The following is a 22,737-nucleotide window of genomic DNA, read 5'->3' as shown; positions in this document are numbered from 1 at the left end:
TTCCTGTTCCCATCCTAATCCTGCTAGAGAATGTGCATTGCTCATTATCCTCAACAACATATCTACTCTTTTTCTTGCTTTTCCTTTTACTGCATGTCAGGCAGTTCTGTAGCTTTACTCTTGTAAGTTGAATAAAGCTCAGTTTCTGCACCCATTTCTTTTCCTACGAGTCCAGCTGAGGCAGAAAGCCCAGGAGCCTTCACTTGTGCCCTCCACCCACAAAGCAATTCTGAATTTCTGGTTTTATGCACAGATAGATACAACAGCTCACATTTGCCACTGGGTGCAAGCACAAAAAGGTACCTGCTCCAGAACAACAACTCAGTTCTATTCCTGTGAGTGTATCCACATGGGAGACAAGGTGATCAGCAGCCAGCATGGATTCACTAAAGGAAAATCAGCCTTGACCACCTGACTGCCTCCTACAAAGGAACAACTGCCTGTGTGGCTGAGGGGAGATTTTTGTCTACATTGACTTCAGCAGGGCTTCATGACATCCTTGTAGGCAAATTCAGGAGTTGTGGGCAGTGTGAGTGGGCAGTGAGGTGCATTGAGAACTGCCTGAATGGCAGATCCCAGAGGATCATGATCAGTGGCACAGGGTCCAGCTGGAGACCTGTCACCAGTGGTGTCCCCAGGCTGCTATACTGGGCCCTGTGTTGTTTACCTTGTTTATCAATGGCCTGGATGAAGGAACAGATGCCTCCTGTGCAAGTTCCCTGCCAACACAAAGCTGGGAGGAGTGGCCAGTGCCCCAGGGAGCTGTGCAGCCCTTCAGAAGGACCTCAATAGGCTGGAGAGGTGGGCAGAGAGGAACCTTCTGAAGTTCAACAAGGGCAAATGCAGGGTGCTGCTCCTGGGCAGGAACAAACCCATGGAGCAGCCCAGGCTGGGGCTGACCTGCTGGGGGGCAGCTCTGCAGAGAAGGGCCTGGGGGGCCTGGTGGACACAAGGTGTCCATGGGCCAGCAGAGTGTCCTTGTGCCTGAGAGGGCCAATGGAGTCCTGGGGTGGGTTAGGAGGAGCAATGGTGCCAGCAATGCCAGCAGGTCTGGGGAGATCCTGCCCCGCTGCTCAGCCCTGGTGGGACACATCTGGAGTGCCGTGTCCAGTTCTGGGCTCCTCAGGACAAGAGAGACATGGAGATCCTGGAGTGGGTCCAGTGACAAAGATGATGAAGGGACTGGGGAGTCTCTCTTGTAAGGAAAGGCTGAGGGAGCTGAGCCTGATCAGCCCCAAACTGAGAGGGGACCCCATCAATGTCTGCCAGTACCTGCAGGGAGGGTGTCAAGAGGGTGGATCAGGCTCTGCTCAGGGGTGCCAGCAGCAGGACAGGAGGCAATGAGCAGAAACTGATGCACAGGAAGTTCCACCTGGATATGAGGAAGAACTTTACTGGTCTGAGCACTGGAACAGATTGCACAGAGAGGGTGTGGGGTCTCCCTCACTGGAGATATTCCAGAACCATCTGGACACAATCCCGTGCCATGTGCTCTGGGATGATCCTGCTTCAGCAGGGTAGGACCAGATGCCCCACTGTGGCCCCTTCCAACCTCACTCATAGTGTGATTCAGTGGGTCTCCTCAATCATGTCCTGAAAAGAAAGTTCTCCCTCTTCAGCACAGCCTCCTGTTGCAGCACTCCCTGTCATAAAAACATCTACCTTTTGCTTGTAAGTTACCACATACTGCAAAAATCCCCATTGAAGTGTGTGCAGGAGTATCCCCCAGAATGAAAGGCTCTGTGTGCATTTAATAATGAAATGCCCATTTGATGTGTAGAACCAGATGAAAGCACAGATAAGAGCAACTGGAAACAGCTTGGATATTCCAGCTTCAGCCTGATAAGACTATGCTTTTACCCTACTATTCTAAATGTCTTTTTTCAAAACAAAAATATTTCATAAGGAATTTTATAATAATGGGGGAGCTTTCATGTCCCATCTGAAAGGACTCCTTGAAACAGATTTAAAAAGCAAACATCAAGGAAGACATTAGGACTGTACCTCACTCTTTCATCAGTATATATAGTTCCTAATGCACATCAGGTGCCACGGGAACTGCTGCTCAAGGTTAAAGCAAGGTCCCTATGAAAGGGGCAATTACTCTCTAGTGACAGATAAGGAGAAGAAAGTCAAAGCTAAACCGTGCGAGCGGGAAAGGCAGGAGTGCTCAAAGTGAACTGGAAAAGCTACAAAAGCCTTTAGCTCAGGAAGAGGCCACTTCAGCACCTGGCTGTGAATTCAGGTTTTAATCTGTCACCAACAGTCCCTGGCAGGCTGTCCCTCAAAGGCAGCTGGCAGGAGCCCCAGCGTGGAGCAGACCTGCAGGGATGGGGGCTCGTGGGGCTGGGGGAGAAAAGCCTGGCCTCAGCATTCTTCTTCAGTACTAAAAGCACAATTAAAGCATGTTTTTGAAAGGAAAATGAAAACCAAAGCTCATGTCCAGGAGCACCAAATTTGGTGGAGGATCCAGGAATCCCCGTTCCACCCATGGGAAGGTCTGGAGCCAGGAAGGCTGACCCTCAGTGGGGGAGAATGAAACTGGGGAACATTTAGACAAGAGAGGCAAACCCAGGATGGTGTGGGATGCATCCATGGGGCTGAGGAAGCTGGTTGATGTCACACATGCTGTGGCTATCAGAGGAGGTTCCTGAGGACTGGAAACAAGCATCATTTCTGTCCCCCAGCAGGAGGATCTGGGAAACCAGTGCCTGTCACCATGTATTTTCTGAAAAATTCCTTTGCCAGGATTTTTCTCCTGAGAAGCTGAGAGGCCTCAGAAATGAAATGTAAACAATAATTATCTGCTGCTGTGGAATGCAACAAGTGTATCTGTGATTGGTGTCATGTGGTTGTTTTTAATTAGTGGCCAATCACAGTCAGCTGGCTCGGACTCTCTGGTCAGTCACAAGATTTTATTATCATTCCTTTCTATTCCTTGCAAGCCTTCTGATGAAATCCTTTCTTCTATTCTTTTAGTATAGTTTTAATATATCATTTTCTTTTAATATAATATATATAATAAAATAATCAATCAGCCTTCAAGATTCTCATCTCTCCCCTTGTGCTGGGACCCCATGAATGCCATCACATGTACCTGATAAGCCTGAATGTTCCAATGAGCACTGGTACATCAAAATTGTGTAACTTAAAAGTAACACCTTTTCAAAGAAGAAACTCTCTGGAATGTGATTAAGAAACCAAATAAGGCAGGAATAATACCTGTGAAAATTCAAATAATCAGATTCTCACTAGAGAAAAATGCAGCAATATGAGGAGATGCAACTGTAACTAGAAAAAGGAGAAAAACTTTTAGTATTTTTGATTTTCAAGAGAAGAAAAAAAAGCATATTTTCTTTCCTCAAGTGGATGAAAGGCACCTGTATAAAAAGAATAAAGACAGTTCTGGCTGACTCTGGAATAGTAATTTACAGGGAAAATTGTAGTTCAAAGAAAAAATTAAGTATTTATTCTTTTCATAATCAAATACAAAGGAACACTCGAGGTCTAAGTCGAAGGAAAAAGAACACTACTAAGAAGCAATTTCAAGTTCTGCAACCTTCTTTCAACTTATGTTGGAATGCATGAAATAAAAACCTCTCTGAGTCCCTCAGAGAGAGAAAGGAATGCAGGGATTGAATTGGAACCTTTAGAGAAACTGAAATATATTAAAGCACATATTAATAATATAATATAGCTATATAAAATAATAATATATTAAAGTAAGAGTGTAAGTTTTAGTTTTAAGTAGAAATATATCTTAAGTGCCTTAAGACACTGTGTTAGCCAGTAAAAAGCCCTAGAGCCTAGTTTAAAGTTCAGTAGTGATATCTTTCACAAAATTAACTTAGCTCCAGACATAATGAAAACACAGCAGAACATTGCTTGCATTTCTAGATAGATCAGCGAGAACTATTTGTGTGAACAGATAGAACTACATGGGTAAATTTTGTGTAAGAACTGACACTACTTTCACTCATGAGAATTAAGCTCAGAGGGCTGTAGGAAGAATGTTTTAGAACCGTGGTTTTAGCTGATTGGATGATTTGTGAATAAAATCTCTCAATATTGGGGTGCAAAAAAGGTGGCAATAATTTCTGCGGCTGCTGGGAACATCAGGACTCTATGCCAAAAGCTTTTAGCACACACTTTAATACTCTGAACTCTTTGCCTTCAAGACTGATGTATTCATGCAATAAACTACTTCACAACAAATGCTCCTGTGTCTTTGCAGACCCAAGACCCACTCAAAACTCAATAAACTTACTACCACAGCTTACTGAAAATGGGTTTGTTTCCCTTGCTGCTCTATAAACACCTAGAGTGCAAGAGAAAGCTAAACACAACAATCAAAAATGCTCTCACACCTTTAATAACAGGCATCTTCAGGCATAATATGGTGAGGGGGACAAAGCCATCGAAGGTGAGGAATGAGAAGATGCTGTTTCCTACCATCCCTTGGTCCCTGGGCTGAATTTTGCAATCACATTACAGGAAGCCTCCCTTTCCCAGGAGGAACCATGCTGGCTCTGCCCTGCAGTGTCCTTAAAAGTATCGTAAATGCTTCTCTGTCCTTGGGTGCACCACAGGTGTTTGGCCTCCAAGGAGACCTCTTCAAGGTCCCCAAACTGCCTGGATTGTGATATGTTCTATAGGATACAGCCAGTGATGATGTATCATATATTTGCACAGAGAAAAAGTAATGACCTGCAACAGGCAGCAATGAACCATGCAACTGTGGGTGCTTGGGATTTTTTTTTTTAAACAAACATGGATACTTTTCCCTGTCCATAACTGGCCCTCAGTGGACAAAAGGTCCTTTACTCACAAAAAGCACACACCAGGCTGCTGCACTAATCCCATCCTTTCTTCCTGCATCACATCCTGGAGCTTTAGAGCAGAAAAGCACAAGGGAATAAACATATGTCAGACAACCCGCATCACTACCCCTTTTTGGGCCCTGTAAAAAGTTAACTTTTAATTATTTTCTTTTGAATGGATGCCCATCTCATGACAGGCTTTGAAAATCTCTTCAAAATATGTAATTTAGAGCTAAATTCTTGTTTATGCTACTCAACTTCTAAAGTTATCCTGTCTACATGAGATTTTATAGCCAATAAAACATGACTGAGTACACATGAAATAATAAATTTGATCTCCTGTCCTGATTTTTTTTTTCATGCAATTAAGCTACAGAGAATAATACAGTTTAATCATTGTTAGTTTGGGACTGGCATTTATATTTCATCCAGAGTTAATGCAGTCAAACTGAGAACAAAAGCAGCACAGACAAAGGAGAGGCAGACCTCAATAAGTTAATAATTAATAACCACTTTTGATGATATTTAACCCATCAGCAAAAACACAAAAGAACTTTGGTCACTCCAAGTCTCACTGTAACAAACTGAGCACTTCATGCTTTCCCCAGTGCCCATGGGGCAGCAATCTTTTCAAGTGTAACACGATAACGTGACTTCTTGCAAAGCTCCAGCATCACCCCTGGACTCATCATTATTTTCACAGGTACAATGTGCACTTTGGATTTTTATGGATCTAAGAGAAATAGATTTGCTTCATCCTGTCATCTGAGACAACTCAACTGGAATCAGACCAGGTTTGCTGTATGTTTCCCATGCAGGGATACTCTCCAACCCCACAGTGGGAGAGCTGGAAAATTAACATGTCAGCATAACACAAGCCTCTGTTTACCACCGAGAATGTGACTTGGTCCCAGATAATGTTTTCTGAAGCAGCAGGTCCTTTCACCATTACTGTTAGTGCTGCCTGCAAGTGTCCCAGCTGCCAGATCACGTTTCTCACTTTTTTTGTTAATGTTATCAGATCACACTGCAAAGGGAACAGGTATTATCCACAAGCTCACATTTAAATAACTGCAGTATATAAATATGTTCCTTCAGTAAGCACAGATAGAGCCATCCCCAAGACAACCACAAAAGCAGCAAAGCAGCAAAAGTATAGATTGAAACATTTGTGGAAGCATTTGATTTTGGTACTGATGAATGTAAACATCTGAACAATATTCTTAGATTGCTACATTAGGTAGCAAAACTTTGCAGGTTTATTTGGTCCCCTTCTAAAGGCTCACTTCTTCAGGATTTCCAATTAATTAATAAACTCCAGGTACTTTGGATCACTCAGCCTTATCCTGTTAGTCACATACCAATCTATTGATGACATACAACTTTTATTTTAAAGCATTCAACAGGTGAAATATTTACTCTGGCAGCCAAGGCAGAGGAAAGAAGACAGGAGGAGAAGGAATGAGCTTAAGCCACATTACCAAGAGATGGAAGGATCAGAAGCCTGGAAAGCACTTAAAAATACCTCCCAGATCTGCAGCATCCAGTGTTCATTTAAAACAGTGGTAGTCAGAGGCAGTTAAGAAGGCAAAGAAAAATTACTATGAACAAAGTGTAATTAAGAGTATCTGCCCAAACTTGCCTGAAATAAAAGTTAAACAATGAATCGTGTTATTTTCATAGATGTTAAATCAAATGCCAAAGATGATATTTGAAATGTCAACATTAACAAGACACACCAAGAAAAGTTAAGTGAGCAAGATTTACACTTGCCTTTCCATTGGACAAGACAGATGCTTCAATCCTAGAGCCATTTAACAGCAAGACGGGGATGGAAACACATTCAGTGCCTCTTCCTCAGGGGAAGAAAGGGGTGGAAAAGACTAAGATTCTAATTTGGAGATGTTATTTCAACACTGACTTGAAGTTTTACAGTGCATAGAATTCAAGACGAGCTAGATTAGTAAAAATTTTGTATTTAAATGGTCTGACTTAATCTGGCTCACCGCTCTGTGGGCATCTGGTGCATGGTCAAACCCAGCCCTCAGGGATGCATTTAGCTTGGAGCCCAAACACTGCAGCCTGGCTGAAAGAACTCCAAAATGTAAATAATGAGATAAAACAGTAAGGTTGCACTTGATCAAAATCTACCCATGACGTTTGCAGCTTGAAGGGTAAGAAAATAGCACCTGGGGTAAGGGACTGTTCTGCCATATTTGGATATGTACACCATGGGAAAGATCAGAAACAAAATTAAGGTGGAATTATGGCTGCAATTGAAGAGCAGAAGGCTTGGCTCACCCCGAAGATAACATTCTGTATAAACTGTATGAACTTTTTCATGTTCGTACTTCCAAGTTTTTAACAAACCTACAAGTTACAAATCTTTTCATCTCTTCAAACAGTTATGCAAAACTTATGGTATAATTATGTTTAATTCTACAGGCAATCAAAGCCTTTTGTCTTGTAACTGGGGTGGAGCCCTGCCAATTCCCAAATGATGGCTGCAATATTCTTTACAGCTGCACTGTGAAAAAGCAGGAAAAAAAGCACAATACCTATACAGGGCAGGAAAGGCAGTGGGGAAAGCAAAAAAGTTCTAGCAAATTAAAAAGTGCTAGTCTGCTAAATGCAATGCTTCATCTGCCTGTGCCTGGCAATTCATCTTTAGGGGTAATACCTCCAGAAATTAAATGTTTTTTCTTCTCTGAGTGACAAAACGATGAAGGCTTTATGACTCCAGCAAGTGTCCAGCTCTGCAGACAAAGGCACTTACCACAGCCCAGCTCTGTCCCCCAGCTCCACGGCTGCACTCAAAGGTGGCACAGCGGCCGATCAGCCGCCACCAACGCCGACAGGGAACAACAAGATGTACGAGAAATTACTTTGACTCAGGACAAAACCAGCACGTGCTTTCTACATTAAGCTACTACTTCAAACTTTATGCCAGAGTTTCCAGGGAACAGCCAAGTGCTGCAAAGTTAATCAAAACAAGATGTCTCTGAGCCATTGAGTACTGCAAGAGATCCTCCAGTGTTCAGCAGCAGGACCACCCAGAAATTTCTTTTAAGATGCAAGCCCAACAGCTGGGAAACCAAGCTTCAGCAAGTTAAACCATTTCTTCTCCTGTGTAACATTATCCCTCCCCAGGACTGCTGTGGATAAATACACTCTCATTCACAAATACAGCTGTACACTTGAATTTTGCCTTTTCTGATCTCATCTAGAATCCCAGAGAAGTTTTGGCAAGCATGACTGTTAGATACAATTAAAAGCTCAGCCGTGATAGCTCTTGGTTAATTGCAAACAGCACTGTGATTGTGCAGCATAGCTACATTTGCAGAAAGTTCAAGTATTCTTGCATATCTTAATAATACTCAGTATTTGATAGTTGCTGGAAAGAAGAGATACTAGGGAAAGACTAGTAAAATGCATCAAGCCCTTCTTTTTAAATAAACAGAGAAAAATCACTTACAGTAATAGTTGCATTTTATTTTCTGTTTTCGTTTCAATGTGCAGTATTTTCAGCATTTTTTTTTAAACTTAAACATACATCTAAAATTATATGCTTTTCTTTTCCCTTGAGTACAATTGCTTTTCAGGTTGGGGCTCCAAGCTTTTGCTCATCATTGCCCTCAAACTCTATCCCACCACAGGGTGCGTTACCTTATCCTTGTCAAGTTTATCCAACTGGATGGTGTGTACACACAGACTGATGGGAATGATAAACTCACACAAAATGCACGTGACTAAAGCAGCACATGCTTCACAAATGCTCTGCAGCATTTATACCCAGTTACCTGAATGCAGCTAAAAACTTTATCAAGATATACCGTAGAAGCTCTCCTGGGTACGACTGTGGGATTCTCAAGATTTTTAAATGGATACTTAGGTAGCATGCACAATGAGTTCACCCAAAATCTCTGTATTAGGTTAAATTAACATCATTAATTTCCCCCAAATTTTGCTACATTGCTTACTCTAGTTTTTACAGCAGCTTGTTTTCACTTTAAAACACTTAAACTACTTAGAAACTAGCAAAGTATTTTGTCCTCTTGTAACTTTCAGCAATTGTGTCCTTATAACCAAAACTGTTTTAAGAGCAAAGCACCTCCATTGCCCCTCAGCTGATTTCTACCTTTAGCAGGAAGTTTAGTTGAGATTGTACTTGGAAAAAATCTGATTTACACCATGAATGTACTCATTTAGTTCCCTGTCTTCTCCCATCAATGACCGGGTAAGATCCTGAAGGACTGAATTTAATTAAACTGCTTATTGCTATTATTTATTGCTCATTATACCCTAAAATTTCTTTTATTATGGAAGCATAAATGCCCAGCCCTGACAGCTCCACAAAATGCTAAGACAAACCAGGTCTGCTGCTCTTGGAGAACTGTCTTTGCAGTGCTTTTGACACAACCTCCTTATTTGCTATATAGTTAACAGCCACTGAAAAAAGGTGAATGGCAAGACAGAATGCTCTTAAGGCAGGCTACTAGATATCAACAAATTACTTTTATCCCAAAAGGTTCCACTTGTTCCTCCCTTCATTTGACCAAAATTTGTCCAGTCATTACTCAGTGCTTTTGGAATGCTGCTGGTGTTAAAAAACAAGCAATGTCTTGGTGCTAAGAAGGCATTCCTACCAAAGCAAAAGTAACACACAGTCATTTGCTAGGTGCTTTAGGCAAGAAATGACATCTGAGTATACACTTCAGAGAAGATTTAAATAAACTCACATTCAATTGCAACCGGAAAACAACATAAATAGTAAAGAAAATACTTTGAACCCCACAAATAAGAACAGGTTTACAATAAGTTGTTGTTTGCAACTCCTCATTCTTGCACTCAGCACAAGGGAGGGGGCAGGCTGAAATGAAACACAAAGCAAACTTTATTCAATAGGTCAGTGGGTAGCTGGTCCAAAAGCCATTTATAACAAGTTGGCTGGCATACAGTGTTCTCAGGGGAGGGCCACATTATAGATTTAGTAATGCAGTTTCTTTGACAACTGAATTGTAACTGAAGTTTTAAATATTAATCTCTCTCAAGTATGCTCCCAGTCATGCCACACCTCTCATCTTGTAAGGCTGCAAAGAAGCCACTTTTACTGCAAAGCACATTAAAGATGTTTCTGCTTTGTTTAGCCAGGACAACAAATGTATGTCTAAAGACCAAACATATTTCTACCCTGATCTCAATGAAAATATGAACAGCCTGGTTTTCAGAATTAGCTTTCTGTTTACAGCAAGTTAAAAACACTCTGTGAAATAAAATCTTGCATAGAGTCAGTCTCAAAGGACAAGCAGTATTTTTATTTCCTTTAAATGGAACATCAGAATGCCTTAATGGCCACTGTTCTGCTGTTACTACCCCTGTGGCACACCTCATGGCTTGTGTCACTAAAAGCAGACAGGAGTGATTCTGAGTATGATTTCATTCCCAAAGAAATGAGGGTGTGGAAAGAATGTCCAGGAAGAAGAGAGGAAAGTGTGCTGCAGTGAAATGTCTGAACTGAAGCACTACTGCAGTGTGCTCCCACACTAGGAAGACCCTTAAGCTCCAACTCCTTCAGGTCACAGAGGATTTCCTAGGAGGAGGTGCCCTTCTTTAGACACTTGGGACACATTACAGGAGGTACAGACACTACAACAACCTCCAGGAGAGGTTAAAACAGATGAAGTTATTCCCAGTGAATCTGTGTGAGGTTAGAACTGAGTGCATCAGCTCTAGAGCTTGTCTTGAAACAGGCAATGCAAATCCTTGCTCTAAGGCTGGCAAGAGGCATTTGAGAAATGGGAGTCTGTCACATCTATAATGTTTTAACCCAGCTGTGCTGACTGCTTAATTCAATGTATTTCTTCACTGGCTTGAAAGATTCTATAGCAAGTCCCAAGCTGGTTTGGAAAGTTTCAGAAAGGGTCTAGCTCCCGTGATCCCGAGGTAATCAGCTGGTCTGTGTTAATCATGAGGAGCTTAAAATTATGAAGAATTTAACAGTTTCATAACACAACATATAGTGTTATATGGTGAGAATTTGGCTAACCTGATGCTTAAAAAATATATTAAAATCTATTTTTAAATTCTGGAAAATAGCTTACAAAAATATCTTCACTTAAACTATATATCATACAAAAACTGACTGGTGTGTGGGTTTACAGTACAAAATGATTATTGGTGATTACAAAAGGGAAGAGTGATCTATACTACCGCTTAATGCAAACACAGGGCATTATATTTCACTGCCTGGAATTAGACTTTTATCAGAATTAAGATAATTTCCAATATAACACAAAAACTTTCAAATAGTATCTATTTTATTAAACCTTTTTCTGAAACCCTGTTCAGTTTCTTTTAAAAATCACCACAGTGCTGTGGCCCAAGGAAGAAGAGTAACCCAACTTAGGACTGAAATAATTGCTCTAGATAATAAGACCTGTAGAGAGCTAAATACAGCAACATCTACAGTTGTTTCTACTGCCCATAATATCAATTTCCTCTACCAGTTTCTAAAAGGAAGCGACAGCAGTGGACAATTCCTTTGTAATCAATTTAAGGGCAGAAGCAACAATTTTTGGTCTAGATTGGAATTAGTTTAAATACATGGGTTTAATAAATACAAATATACACATCTGTATACATTAAATGTTGTCACATGTGTATAATTTCAACATATACATTATATACAGAAATACATACAGTACATGCTCCTCCTGACAACACTATCTCATTTTTCCAAGTGTCACCAAAAGGTGTGATAAGAAAATGAAGAGAGGTTGAATGTAGGATCTGACTGAGAACCAAGGTATCATTTCTCTATAATGAAAGACTTAAGTACAACTAAAGACAAATGCTGTGCTAGATTTCCTCATGTAAAGCTTAGGAATCAATGGCATTCCCTGGGTGGTGAGTAAAAGCTAAATCTGGCCCTGTGTAGTGTCCTGAAATTCATGGATATTTGTGTTTGTGTCTAAAGCATTATGGATACAACAGGTAATAAAAGAGGTTGTGTAATCTAACACTTTAGCCAGTCCCAAAGTAGACCACAGCAGCCTTCTGATTCTTTACTGCTACCACATATTTGTTCACATGAGAGTGGTCCAGATGACTCCATGGTCTCAGTTAGGAAAGGTCAAATGGTTGTTGACTACTGGGGAGCTTGCACCATTTTGTCTCTTAAAATGCTGTGCAGCAAATAAGAACAGTTTCTTAAGCATCTAAAGTTCGATCCAGAGTGACTAGTCCTCTTTCTTACCATTATGTCTCAAAATTAAGGAATTACAAAGAAGCTACAGAAATGTGGATCACAAGAATGCCTCCTTAGTACAGTTTCTCAAGACAAATTAATCAACATATTCCAGTTTTAAAGCACTTTAAGAAAAAGTGAGATGCAAAACAAGATGTAATCTGTACATTAAGATGGATTTCCAAAAGGAACATGAATTCAAGAATGAGGAAAAAAAATGAGGACAATACAGATGTCAAGACATTCAGTAGCATGGCTTTTGTTCATCTCCAATTACAGCACAGCTCATGCACCACACATCTTACAATTTTACATACTGTACATAATATAGAAATATTTAAGTTAAAATTTCTTTCACTGATATACTGTACTCAAATTTGAAAACCTGAGAAGAAAAAAGAATAACGTGTGGTTACGTATGTGCACTATATCTCTGGTATCACCAACACATACACCACTGGATATCAGAAAATCCAGAGAGAGAAATTACATGCTGGAAGTGTAAATCATAAAAGCCATTTTCTCTTTTCCTTGTTTGGGAGAGACATTAGGAAACAAATTCTATTCTGTACTACACAACAGTATATACAGGTACATAAAACTATGAAGTTGGCTAATGACTGCATGTTGCAATAACAGTCTGTCAGTGCTTTACTGCTGCACCACAGTGGCTTCAGCTGCATATTGGGAAGAAGAGGAATACCAAATACCTTGCATGTGGTACTAGCTCATATTTTACAGCTTGGATGTGTGGCTTCTTTAGTCCCCACCACCACTTGAAAAACACTGACATACTTCATTCCACTTAGAGGTGTTTGGTGTCAACAACAACTACACTTGACTCTCAGGTGATTTCCAGTGCTGCAGAGCACTTGTCCATGCATGCTGGAAGGAAAACTGACAGGTCCGTATTTATCACAAATGCAACCCCAGGTATTTTCTTCATCTTGCATTCCTCATAACTCATATTCCAACACTAGTCATGCAGTTCCACTACACATCAGGATGTTCAGCATGCTGTGACCTTGTGGACATTTTGCAAACAGGTCAGGAGGCGGTGGTATGGGGTTCCAGGCGATGCCACCACCTCAAACACCGACTGGAAGGCTCTCCGATCCAGCTCCTCATCGATCTGGTGCCGGTAGAAGTCTATAGCCACCAAACAGAAGATGTTAACATCCACTTGCTCTGATTTCCCCATTCTGCTGATAATATGTGGAAGACTGAAATACAAGTTAAGGTCATAAAATGACAGATATTGCCTCTCTTTTGGTATAGCAGTTTAAACTCTGTTCTCCATTAAAACACCTTATTCTTAAGTTCACCAACAATGCTCAACAAGTGCAAATGCTGTCATAGGCCATTAACTGCTACTACATAAATCCTATTTCTTCCTTAACATCACACAATTTCTTATCCTCAGAAATTAATTTCAAGCTAGCAGTAGTTTTCTTTATCCATTGGAGCAAACGATGCAATCAGCAACTGCTGAGGGCCAAAGAGCACTGCTGAGGTTGGGACTCATTAGGATGTCTCAAACATGACAAATGGCCATTTTTTTGTCTGCACACAAGATGCACTAGTTATTTTTTTGTTTGTTTCAGGGGTTTGTTTATTTGTTTTTAAATAAACCCAGCACTAATACCACACACACATATATATAAAGATAGATATATAGATAAATTGGAAGAAGTCTGTTCCAATTTATTTGACCAATACAATTCCATTGCCAAAGCCCACTATTACTGCAGTGCACAGCCAGGGTGATAACTGCAAAATACAGTTTGGATGTAGAGGATAATTCTCTTGATTTTGAGTTTGTTGGCTTCTTACATTTTCTTCAATATATTTTATCTTGCAGAAGGAATACAGAGCAAAGCTTTTAAAGGTCACAGCAATACTATCTTGATGAAGCTTGCAAAAAGTCCTTCAAAGTAAGGACTTTCCCAATCATCTTGCATAGCCAAAAGGAACTGATCTTAAAGCAGTAGTTTTAGATAACTTTGTTCTCACAATGTGTTTAGATGTTCTCTTTTTTCCCTACAAACTTGAGGTACCAACAGCACAAAGCAATATACACCATTACTATCTGCAGTAAAACTGCCTTTTTTGTGTCTTACACTTGTACTCTTATCCTTCAAGGCTTTACACTATAATTACCCAGAAATGGCACACATTCCAACTTTTTAGGATACATTGCTGAAATCCATTGACTGGTGGAAGCACTGACAAAAAAACAGGAAAGACTCCACATTGCCATTGCCACAGGTGTTCTTTGTGTGAAATTGGAGAGAGAGAGCATCACCCAGTCACGGACCATGGAGGATTGTCCAGTGCTATGCAGTGTCTGGAACACCTGCAAAGTATTGTACACAGGAATAAAGACAGGGTGCATGGATATGGGAAAAAGTTCAGTTTCTCTTGTAAAGGTTCTCTCTGGCTACAAAGCCCTGAGGGTCACAAACTGGATTCCTGGGGACAACTCTGAGTCAAATGAATTAGTGAACTGGACTTGTGACAAATGTACCAAGCTGAAGTAATCACACAGAAATATACAACTTGTGTGGGGTATTTGCTTTTTATAGATCACATGTGCTGTGCACATGCACTCTCCAGTGATGCAAAAGTCCAGCAGGTGCTGAAGAGCCAAAAGCCCAGAGGCCCAGCTGAAGCCACAGGGGCTTGCCTGTTAGGCTCACAAGGTGATGGCTCTCTCAGATCTAGAATCTGAGCACCAGGATCACAACCACTAACTTTCTCTTTATTTCTCATTATCAGTGACTGGACTGTCCTGCTGTGAGCTTTGGCCTCTAGGTGACATGGCAATTCTAGCCCTTGAAGCTGCCTGGAAGGCAAAGCTCACAGCAGGACAGCTCAATCATGTCAGGTTTTTTAGATCTAATTTACAAAAGTGGCATATGGCCCTTCAGCTGAGCTGTCAATTATTTAGAAATTTTCTGAAGCATTTAAGAAAAATAAATGTATCAATACTACCTTATAAACTACTGTTGCCATGAATTGTGGGTATGGCTGCTGATTGGACAGAAATTCCCCAATGACTTTGTTCATTACATCTTGTGGGGGGAAAAAATCATCAAGGAACTGTGGAAGAATCCGAGCCACTACTCGAGCTTCAAAGGGAAATCCCTTCCTGATCCTGAAAATAATAAAAAATTAAATACATTATGACTGAATGTCAACACATATCTAGTTCTTTTCCAATTTAATTGGCAATGGAAAGAACATTTTCCTTTCATCTCTGGGTAGGCAAGCTCTCAGCACTGATGAATCCAAATCTTCATGTAATCTTAATAACAGACTACCCAGAGAGGTCTATCAAAGCTGTCAGAAGCTGTTACAGGTGTGTCCTTACCCCATACTCTCCCCTCTTCTGTTTTGAATAACCATATTTTTTGAAGGTCTGGAATTGTATCAGAGATGAGACTTAACAACAGGAATGCTGAAAAAACTAAACAAGAACAAAAAAGGACAGGGAAATCACTCATCCTAGTTATCAGAGGAAAGACCATTTATAAACAGAACACTAGTTTTCATTCATAACATCTTGGCCTTTTTTATTCAAGTCCAGAATGACCAACATATCAAATGAGAAAAGCAAGCTGTATTGCTGTGTAAAGTGGGGAAAAGATACTCCAACCTAAAGACAACTTTGTTTAAATAACACTAATTGGAAAGTCTTGCTAATAAAGGCAGCATCTGTTGATGTATCAAAATCAAGTTACCAGCATGTGATTCTTCCCTGCAAAAGTTATTTTTTGCTTGTAGTAGTCACATTTGTTTTGCTAGCTCTTCAGAGTGATAAATTCAAAAACACTCAAGCACTACTCTAGTTCTGTTCTCACCAAGTACAGAAGTGAAACCCTCCTCCAGTTTTATGGAAAAACCACTGAACACTTTAAAAAATGTAAACCATTACCCACAAACTACTACACAAAATCTAACATGCTATACTCACTTAAGACAGCTTGAGATTGTCAGATCAAAACAGGGGTTTTGAAATGTTCCCATTAATGAGTTCCATGTGCATACAGAAGTTTTACTGTATCCTTCGCCTGCAATTACTTAACAGCCTCAGAAAGAGCAACTCTTGTGAGAAGGGAAGGGGGGAAAAAGTTTTAAACTCTTAGGGTGGTTAGAAAGATTATTTCCTGTAAACTGGATTTATATCCTTGATTATGTAGAAGACATCCTGAAAAGCACTTAAGAGTTTGACCTGAAGGGAGCTGGAAATACATTTATGAAGTAGTATGGTTTGTGCAACACACAGTATCAGTTTGGACATGTCTGGTTTTCATTTACATTCCTGCACATTTGTGCTGCCTTCAGCAATTCCATCAGTGTTACTGTGTATACCAGGAGTGTAACTTCTAAGCAACAATAAGTAGAGAAACATCATTAATTAACTGTAAGAACTGTTAAATAGAGAAGTGGCAAGCACAATCCTTTCCCTCTCAGAGCCCCATTTACACACTTTGTCCTCTTACCTATCAAAAAGGACAGATACTCGTTCCATGGCAACAATCACAGATTCACTGTCAGGAGCACCAGGATTTGCATCTGGGATACGGCTGGGGCTGATTTTTTCCTTTCCTAAACCAAAATAATTTGTTACAAGTTCACTGTGGAGGTTAAAATACACTTCTTTTACTTTTTGTAACAAAAATAAATTAAGAAAATTAGCACTGTCAGCAAGCCACTCTCCCAGCACATCAGAAGTATAAAAAAAGTGAATACCTGTGTACATGCAAGTCAGCATCAATCCCAGGGCTGCCATTGCTCTGTGGGGGCTCTGCACATTCACCCTGTCAACACTCAGCTTAACCAGGGACTCACTGTCCAGCCTGGAAAGCTGCTCTGAAAGAAGGAGTCGTTCCAATCCTCTCAGGACACAGTGATAAATAATGGATGGTGTTGATTCATCACTTCCAGACACCATGACTCCACACATCTGAAATAAAGCAAAAAAAAAAAAACAAAACTACTTGGTTTTGAGGTGTATTTAGGTCATCTTCTAGCAGCACACCAGAACAGCGTGAACGGCAACAGATATTAACAAAAAGACAGCTAATGTGGTGGTCTCAGGTTACACAACCACCCCTCACTGGAGGCATCACAACATACCTGTATAATTCCTGCAGAGAATTCAGGCCCTACATCAAGTGGGTAATTCTCAATCAAATAGAAAGCAGCTGCACACATGACCAAAATGTGCTCTTGGTTATGGATATTCACACAACTGCAAATGAGCAAAAACACTAGTGGTCACACCAAAGTTGTTTAGGTCACAGAGACACTATAAACAATTTCTAGAAATTCTAAGTATCTTTGAGGTGAAACCTAAGCCCTTTTTAAAATCACTGAAAGTATTGCTGAGGTGCCATAAGAGAACATTGATTATCATGAAAATGACAGAAAAATGAGGTTTAAGTAACACAGTTTACCAAAGACATGAAAGCCTCTACTATCAAACAGTTTTCTCGTGCTCAAATACCATTTCGATCTGTAAATTAAACCTAAAATTGGATGATATTTTCAATGAAAATGCCAAAACCTGCTTGATAAAACAGCCTGCTCTAAAATGTACTGGCAACTGCCAACAACAGAGAGCCCTTTTGTTCAGACATAAACATGCAACAGTTTGGAGCCAGGGGGAAAGGGAGAAGAGTCTTACTGTGCTACTCCTCTCAGATTGGAGAGCAGATACTCGCTGATAATTGGAATGAGCTGCTTTGCTGTCTCATCCAGCAAGTCACACTCAAGGATATAAAGAATTCCATGCAGGGCTCCAATCCGACTTGGCATGTGGGTGCTCCTCAGGGTTGATTCCAGCAGTCGACTTACTGGTTCAGCCACAGCTTTATCCTAATACACCCAACAAGAGCACTCATTAGAAATCAACACTGTTTAAATACTGGCAAGTCCTGTCATTCAGAAATACTTGGAACAAATTAAAGAGCAGAAAATAGGGAACAAACCAGAGCCTGGCTTAAACTACTTTGAATAGATGTCACAAGACTAATACAATAAGACAAGAGATGAGTTGTAGATTAACTAGGAAATTGATGCTACTTTGTTTTATTTGTACAAAGTTATGTCATGATTTAAAATCTAAAAAACCCAAATAAGATAAGGATTAGCTCAGTAAACAGTACGTGCTATTAAGAATATAGGACTTGAATGATTGAAATTTTGTGGCCTTCCAAGTAAGCACAAAGGATGCTTCCATCTGAAACAGACTGGCACCAGACAACTATACTCTGCCATCTACTATATGCCTACTCAACTCATAGCACATCATTCCATTCACAGAGTCACAGAATAATGAGGCTGGAAGAGACCTCTAAGATCGAGTCCAACCTGTGCCCTAACACCTCAACTAGACTACAGCACCAAGTGCCATGTCCAGTCTTTTTTTAAACACATCCAGAGATGGTGATTCTACCACCTCCCTGGGAAGATCACTCATTTATTATTCTCTGAGACCACTGGTACTCAGACCTGCACATCTTTCCCTCCATCAATTCTGTGATCTGGATGAGGGAATTAAGTGTACTTTCAGCTGGGCAGGAATGTTGATCTGCTGGAAGTGAGGGAGACTGCAAAGGGATCTGGACAGGCTGGATCAGTGGGCCCAAGGCTCTGAGGTTCAACCAGGCCGAGTGCTGGGTCCTGCCCCTGGCTCACAGCAACCCCTGCAGTGCCACAGCTGGGGCAGAGTGGCTGGAAAGGGCCCCATGGAAAAGGACCTGGGGGTGCTGGGTGAGAGTGGCTGCACATGAGCCAGGTGTGCCCAGGTGGCCAAGAAGGCCAATGGCAGCTGGGCTGGATCAGCAATGGTGTGGCCAGCAGGAGCAGGGCAGTGACTGCCACCCTGTACTTCACAGAATCAATAAGGTTGCAAAAGCCCTCCAAGATCATGGAGTCCAGCCTTTGACCAAGCTGACCACCATCAACTCAACCACAGCACTGAGTGCCATGTCCAGTCATTTCTGGAACACCTGCAGGGATAGTGACTCTACCACTTCCCTGGGCAGCCCACTCCAATGCTTAACCACCCTTCTAGTGAAGAAATTCTTCCTAACAGCCAACCCAAACCTCCTCTGGCACAACCTGAAGCCATTTCCTCTTGTCCTGTCACCTGAGAGAAGAGACTGACCCTTACTTTGCTATAATCTTTCAGGAACTTGAAGAGTCATAAGATCCCCCCTTCAGCCTCCTTAGGCTCCATCCTTAGGGAAATGGTTCAACTCAATGATCAAGGGTCTTTTCCAACCTAAATCATTCTACAATTTTATGTACAGTATTCAAGGTCAAGCTGGTATCAAATACTTCACTTCCTGTTACCAAAGTTATCAAATACCACAACTTACTGGAATGTACAAAATTTATTTTGATTTTTAGTTTTGGAAAGTCTTCTCCTTACTATTCAAGTAACTAGTGGAAATTACTTGCTTTATCTTGTCCTCTTACTTATGAAGTATCTAAGATACAGACCAGTTTGAGACAGTGTCTGCTCTCTAGCTGCTCTTTTTAAGCAGATTTTCTATGTAGCTGAACATAGAACAACGAGCAACTCCTGATGGAACCAGCTTCTTGTTTTTTAAGTCCCACCAAGCTGTTATATTCAGCTGTTTGCTTGTGAGAAGGGGTTATTAGCTCACTGAGTGGGAAATGACAGCCTAGTCAAAATAAGCTGATCTCTAAAACTGTTTCTGTATGTTTGCCATCACATTCCCAGCCTTCCCTTGCAGAGTTGCTGCTGCAATAGCTACTGAAAGCCCCACCCTAAAAGCCTTTCAGAATTTCTGTGACCACTATTACCCATATAGCTTTATATTAGTCTCAGAGTTTCTAGAAGTGCTAACTCCTTCCAAAATGATTTGTCATTTTTTTCCTAAATAACTACACTCTGAAATGTTCACTGGAAAGTACTTCTGGTCTACACATCTCAAGACAGAATGATGCAGTGGAGGGAAGAGTGAGGGAGAGAAAAGGGATACCTGACTATCTGGGACTATATTTTCATCACATGCACTGTCCCAGCCTCCCATGACAGTACAGCCATTCCCCAGCAATACAAATCTAGCAAAAGCTGTTTCTGGCCTGAAGTGTAACAAATGAGTCCAGGGCAAAGGCAACACTGAACTCAATGCAACAAACCAAAAAGCACATTAAATTATGATCAAACCTCAAAAAAAATCAAATCAAACAACCTTTCTGCTTGAATACAGGGCAATTGGAGATAATGTTTGCAAACTCTGAAAGCTCAGAATACATATCCTATTACTTCTTACAGCCATGCAGATCAGCTAAAGGATATTCTTAGAGACAAACTACGCTTAACAAGTATACCAAGTTCTGCAGCAGAAGCTGGGTTAACCTAAACACTCATGAATTTGCAATAAACTTTCTGAGAATTTCTTACCATTCCAAGAACAGCAGCAGCTTTACAAGTAGCTGGTATCAAATACTGTACAAGAATCTCATCTTCAGACGGATGCACCTTTCTCAACTCTGTCAGTGTTGTGTACATCATCTCAAACTGATTCCTTTCTGTAAATAAGTCTGACACTGCCAGAAGCTGTAATGAAATTAAAATTGAATATAAAAAAATTCCCATTAGGAGACAGCCAAAAATTCACTCTCCTTTCTGTTAAAATTGTGAGCAAAATATTCCTCAATCGATCTATTAAATGTGTAAACATTTACTCAAGGGTCTGAAACAACTATTACTATTGTTGTCCAGATTTAATTCCACCATTCACCTCTGATAATAATGACCTCCAAGAAGTCCTTTTTACCAAAAAGTTTACAAAATCAAAGCCACTATAGGAAGTAACTCTGGGACATGAACATTGCTATTTACAATGTACTAAACCATCCCAAAATACACAACACATACTTCTCTTGCAGGGATAGCTTCATTTTAAGTCATAAGAATGATAGTGAATAATGGCTGTCAAGACACATGCCACACCTGTGCTCTTTAGTTTTGCTTCTACACTTAATAATCAACTTAATTCTCAAATATATTGTTGTTCCATCTTCATTTTCTTACAAAAGGATAGGATAAGAAAATCTTGCTTTAGCAAGTAGTCAAGTAAAATATAAACTGCCATTAAGTTGCAATAAAGTATTTGTAATGTAGCAGCAGAATATGAAATTCAAATGCTTAGAGAGCATTCAGTCTAATGCTGTAGTTGCCCAAGCTGTATTTCTGTATTGCCCACAGAATAGCAGTGCCAAGAAAATTCTGTGTGTTCCATACATTAAAAGATGCTTTATAAATGTTACTTAGCTCTGAACACTTGTAACAGAAGCTCAGTTATGACTCTGAATAACAACCGAGACTTACTGATCGCACCACTTCACTGATCAGAATCACTGGTGTTCTCTTGCTGGGGTTGGATGGCAATATCCACTGACTGTACAGCTCAAGCAGGAACTGAGAACAAGAATGGATATCCACACCAGCTCGGTGTTTCCTGCAAGGAACAATAAACAAGTAGCTATTCTTAAACCCTGCTAAAATGCTTGATTTGAAATAATACAGTTATTTAACAGCACTCAATTTATAAACCCAGCTTATTGAACTCAATGAAGAAATAAAACCTTATCTCTGACTCAAAAGTGAGGGAAAAAAAAAAAAGATACCTAGTGTTGATAGGAGAGGTAGGTGGTGAGGAAGGAGCAGGTACATCGTTCTCATCTTCTTCATCCTCACCCCACTCTTCTTCTCTCAGTGGAGTGATATTATTTCCTAACCATATAGAGTGTATAGAGACCTTGCAACACACACAAAAAAGAAAAACAAATAGCAAAGAAGTGCATTCAACTCCCCAGTAGTCAGCCTAGAAGAATCTTAGAAGCCAAACATATTTTCATTTAAATGACAGGCAAAACACAGCCTCTAGCTGAGGAGACACCCAGTTATGACCTATCCTGCATCATTCAGAGGTTTTAGTTTCTATATGATGTCAAGCAATGCTTCTTAACTAAATTTTCAGAACTGGAGGAAATGTAATGAAAATCAAGTTTAAAGTTGAGCGTTTAACAAACCTGTCCCAATTTATAATCCATATCTCCTATTTCTCGTTCAGTATTGATCTGCAGTAAGAGTTTTTCATGGCTGATAAGAGCACCTGCAATGAAACACAGGATGAATTTTTTTAAAAGTGCATAATAAAGCACATGTGAAAATGGCTTAATTTTCCACAAACTGGAATTCAAATTCTTCTGAGAGTACCTTTCCCACATTTTAAATGTGAAAGAAATTCAGTCTCCCCTTCCCCCCCACAAACAAGCACTTACCTGTAGTAGCAGGAGAAAGTGATGGAACAGGGTCCCAGGCTTGGTATAAATGATGAGTAGCAATATTATCTCTCTTAGACACCATTGCCTGGATTTCCTGTTCAACAATTCCCCTGATAACACTTAGCTTCCTCCCAAACCTAAAAGCCCAAGAGAAATCAATTTTAGCAGATTTTTCCTTTAACAGTTTTTTGTAAGTCTGGCTCACACTGTAATGTTGTGTGTCTATGCTTATTTTCAGTATCAGGGAAATGAAAATGTTGAAAAATATGTTCTGCACACTGTTTACTAGATTTTATTAAGATGTTATCTTTTTCAGATAATCTTTTAAGTCAGCAG

General features: G+C 40.4%; 1 protein-coding gene across 2 annotated transcripts in view; it reads right to left on the bottom strand.

Moving 5' to 3' along the window:
* Window positions 1–11,119: 11,119 nt before the first annotated feature.
* Window positions 11,120–22,737, bottom strand: part of HTT (huntingtin) — a 78,082-nt gene continuing 66,464 nt past the window's right edge. For both annotated transcript variants that reach the window (XM_054296058.1, XM_054296059.1), the window contains 12 exons: window positions 22,399–22,538; window positions 22,147–22,229; window positions 21,742–21,872; window positions 21,443–21,572; window positions 20,513–20,668; window positions 17,759–17,949; window positions 17,209–17,323; window positions 16,822–17,035; window positions 16,572–16,677; window positions 15,061–15,223; window positions 14,262–14,422; window positions 11,120–13,289 (listed from right to left, as the gene is read on the bottom strand). In XM_054296058.1, coding sequence (XP_054152033.1) covers window positions 13,076–13,289; window positions 14,262–14,422; window positions 15,061–15,223; window positions 16,572–16,677; window positions 16,822–17,035; window positions 17,209–17,323; window positions 17,759–17,949; window positions 20,513–20,668; window positions 21,443–21,572; window positions 21,742–21,872; window positions 22,147–22,229; window positions 22,399–22,538 — 1,804 coding nt within the window. In that variant the 3' untranslated portion in view covers window positions 11,120–13,075. The remainder of the gene's footprint in view (window positions 13,290–14,261; window positions 14,423–15,060; window positions 15,224–16,571; window positions 16,678–16,821; window positions 17,036–17,208; window positions 17,324–17,758; window positions 17,950–20,512; window positions 20,669–21,442; window positions 21,573–21,741; window positions 21,873–22,146; window positions 22,230–22,398; window positions 22,539–22,737) is intronic.

Source organism: Melozone crissalis, unplaced genomic scaffold, assembly GCF_028551555.1.
Source record: "Melozone crissalis strain CALT ecotype California unplaced genomic scaffold, PUWL_Pcris_2 ptg000006l_1, whole genome shotgun sequence".
Lineage (NCBI taxonomy): Eukaryota > Metazoa > Chordata > Aves > Passeriformes > Passerellidae > Melozone > Melozone crissalis.
Note: the sequence above shows the minus strand (reverse complement) of the source record. Positions and strands in the feature narration are given on the sequence as shown.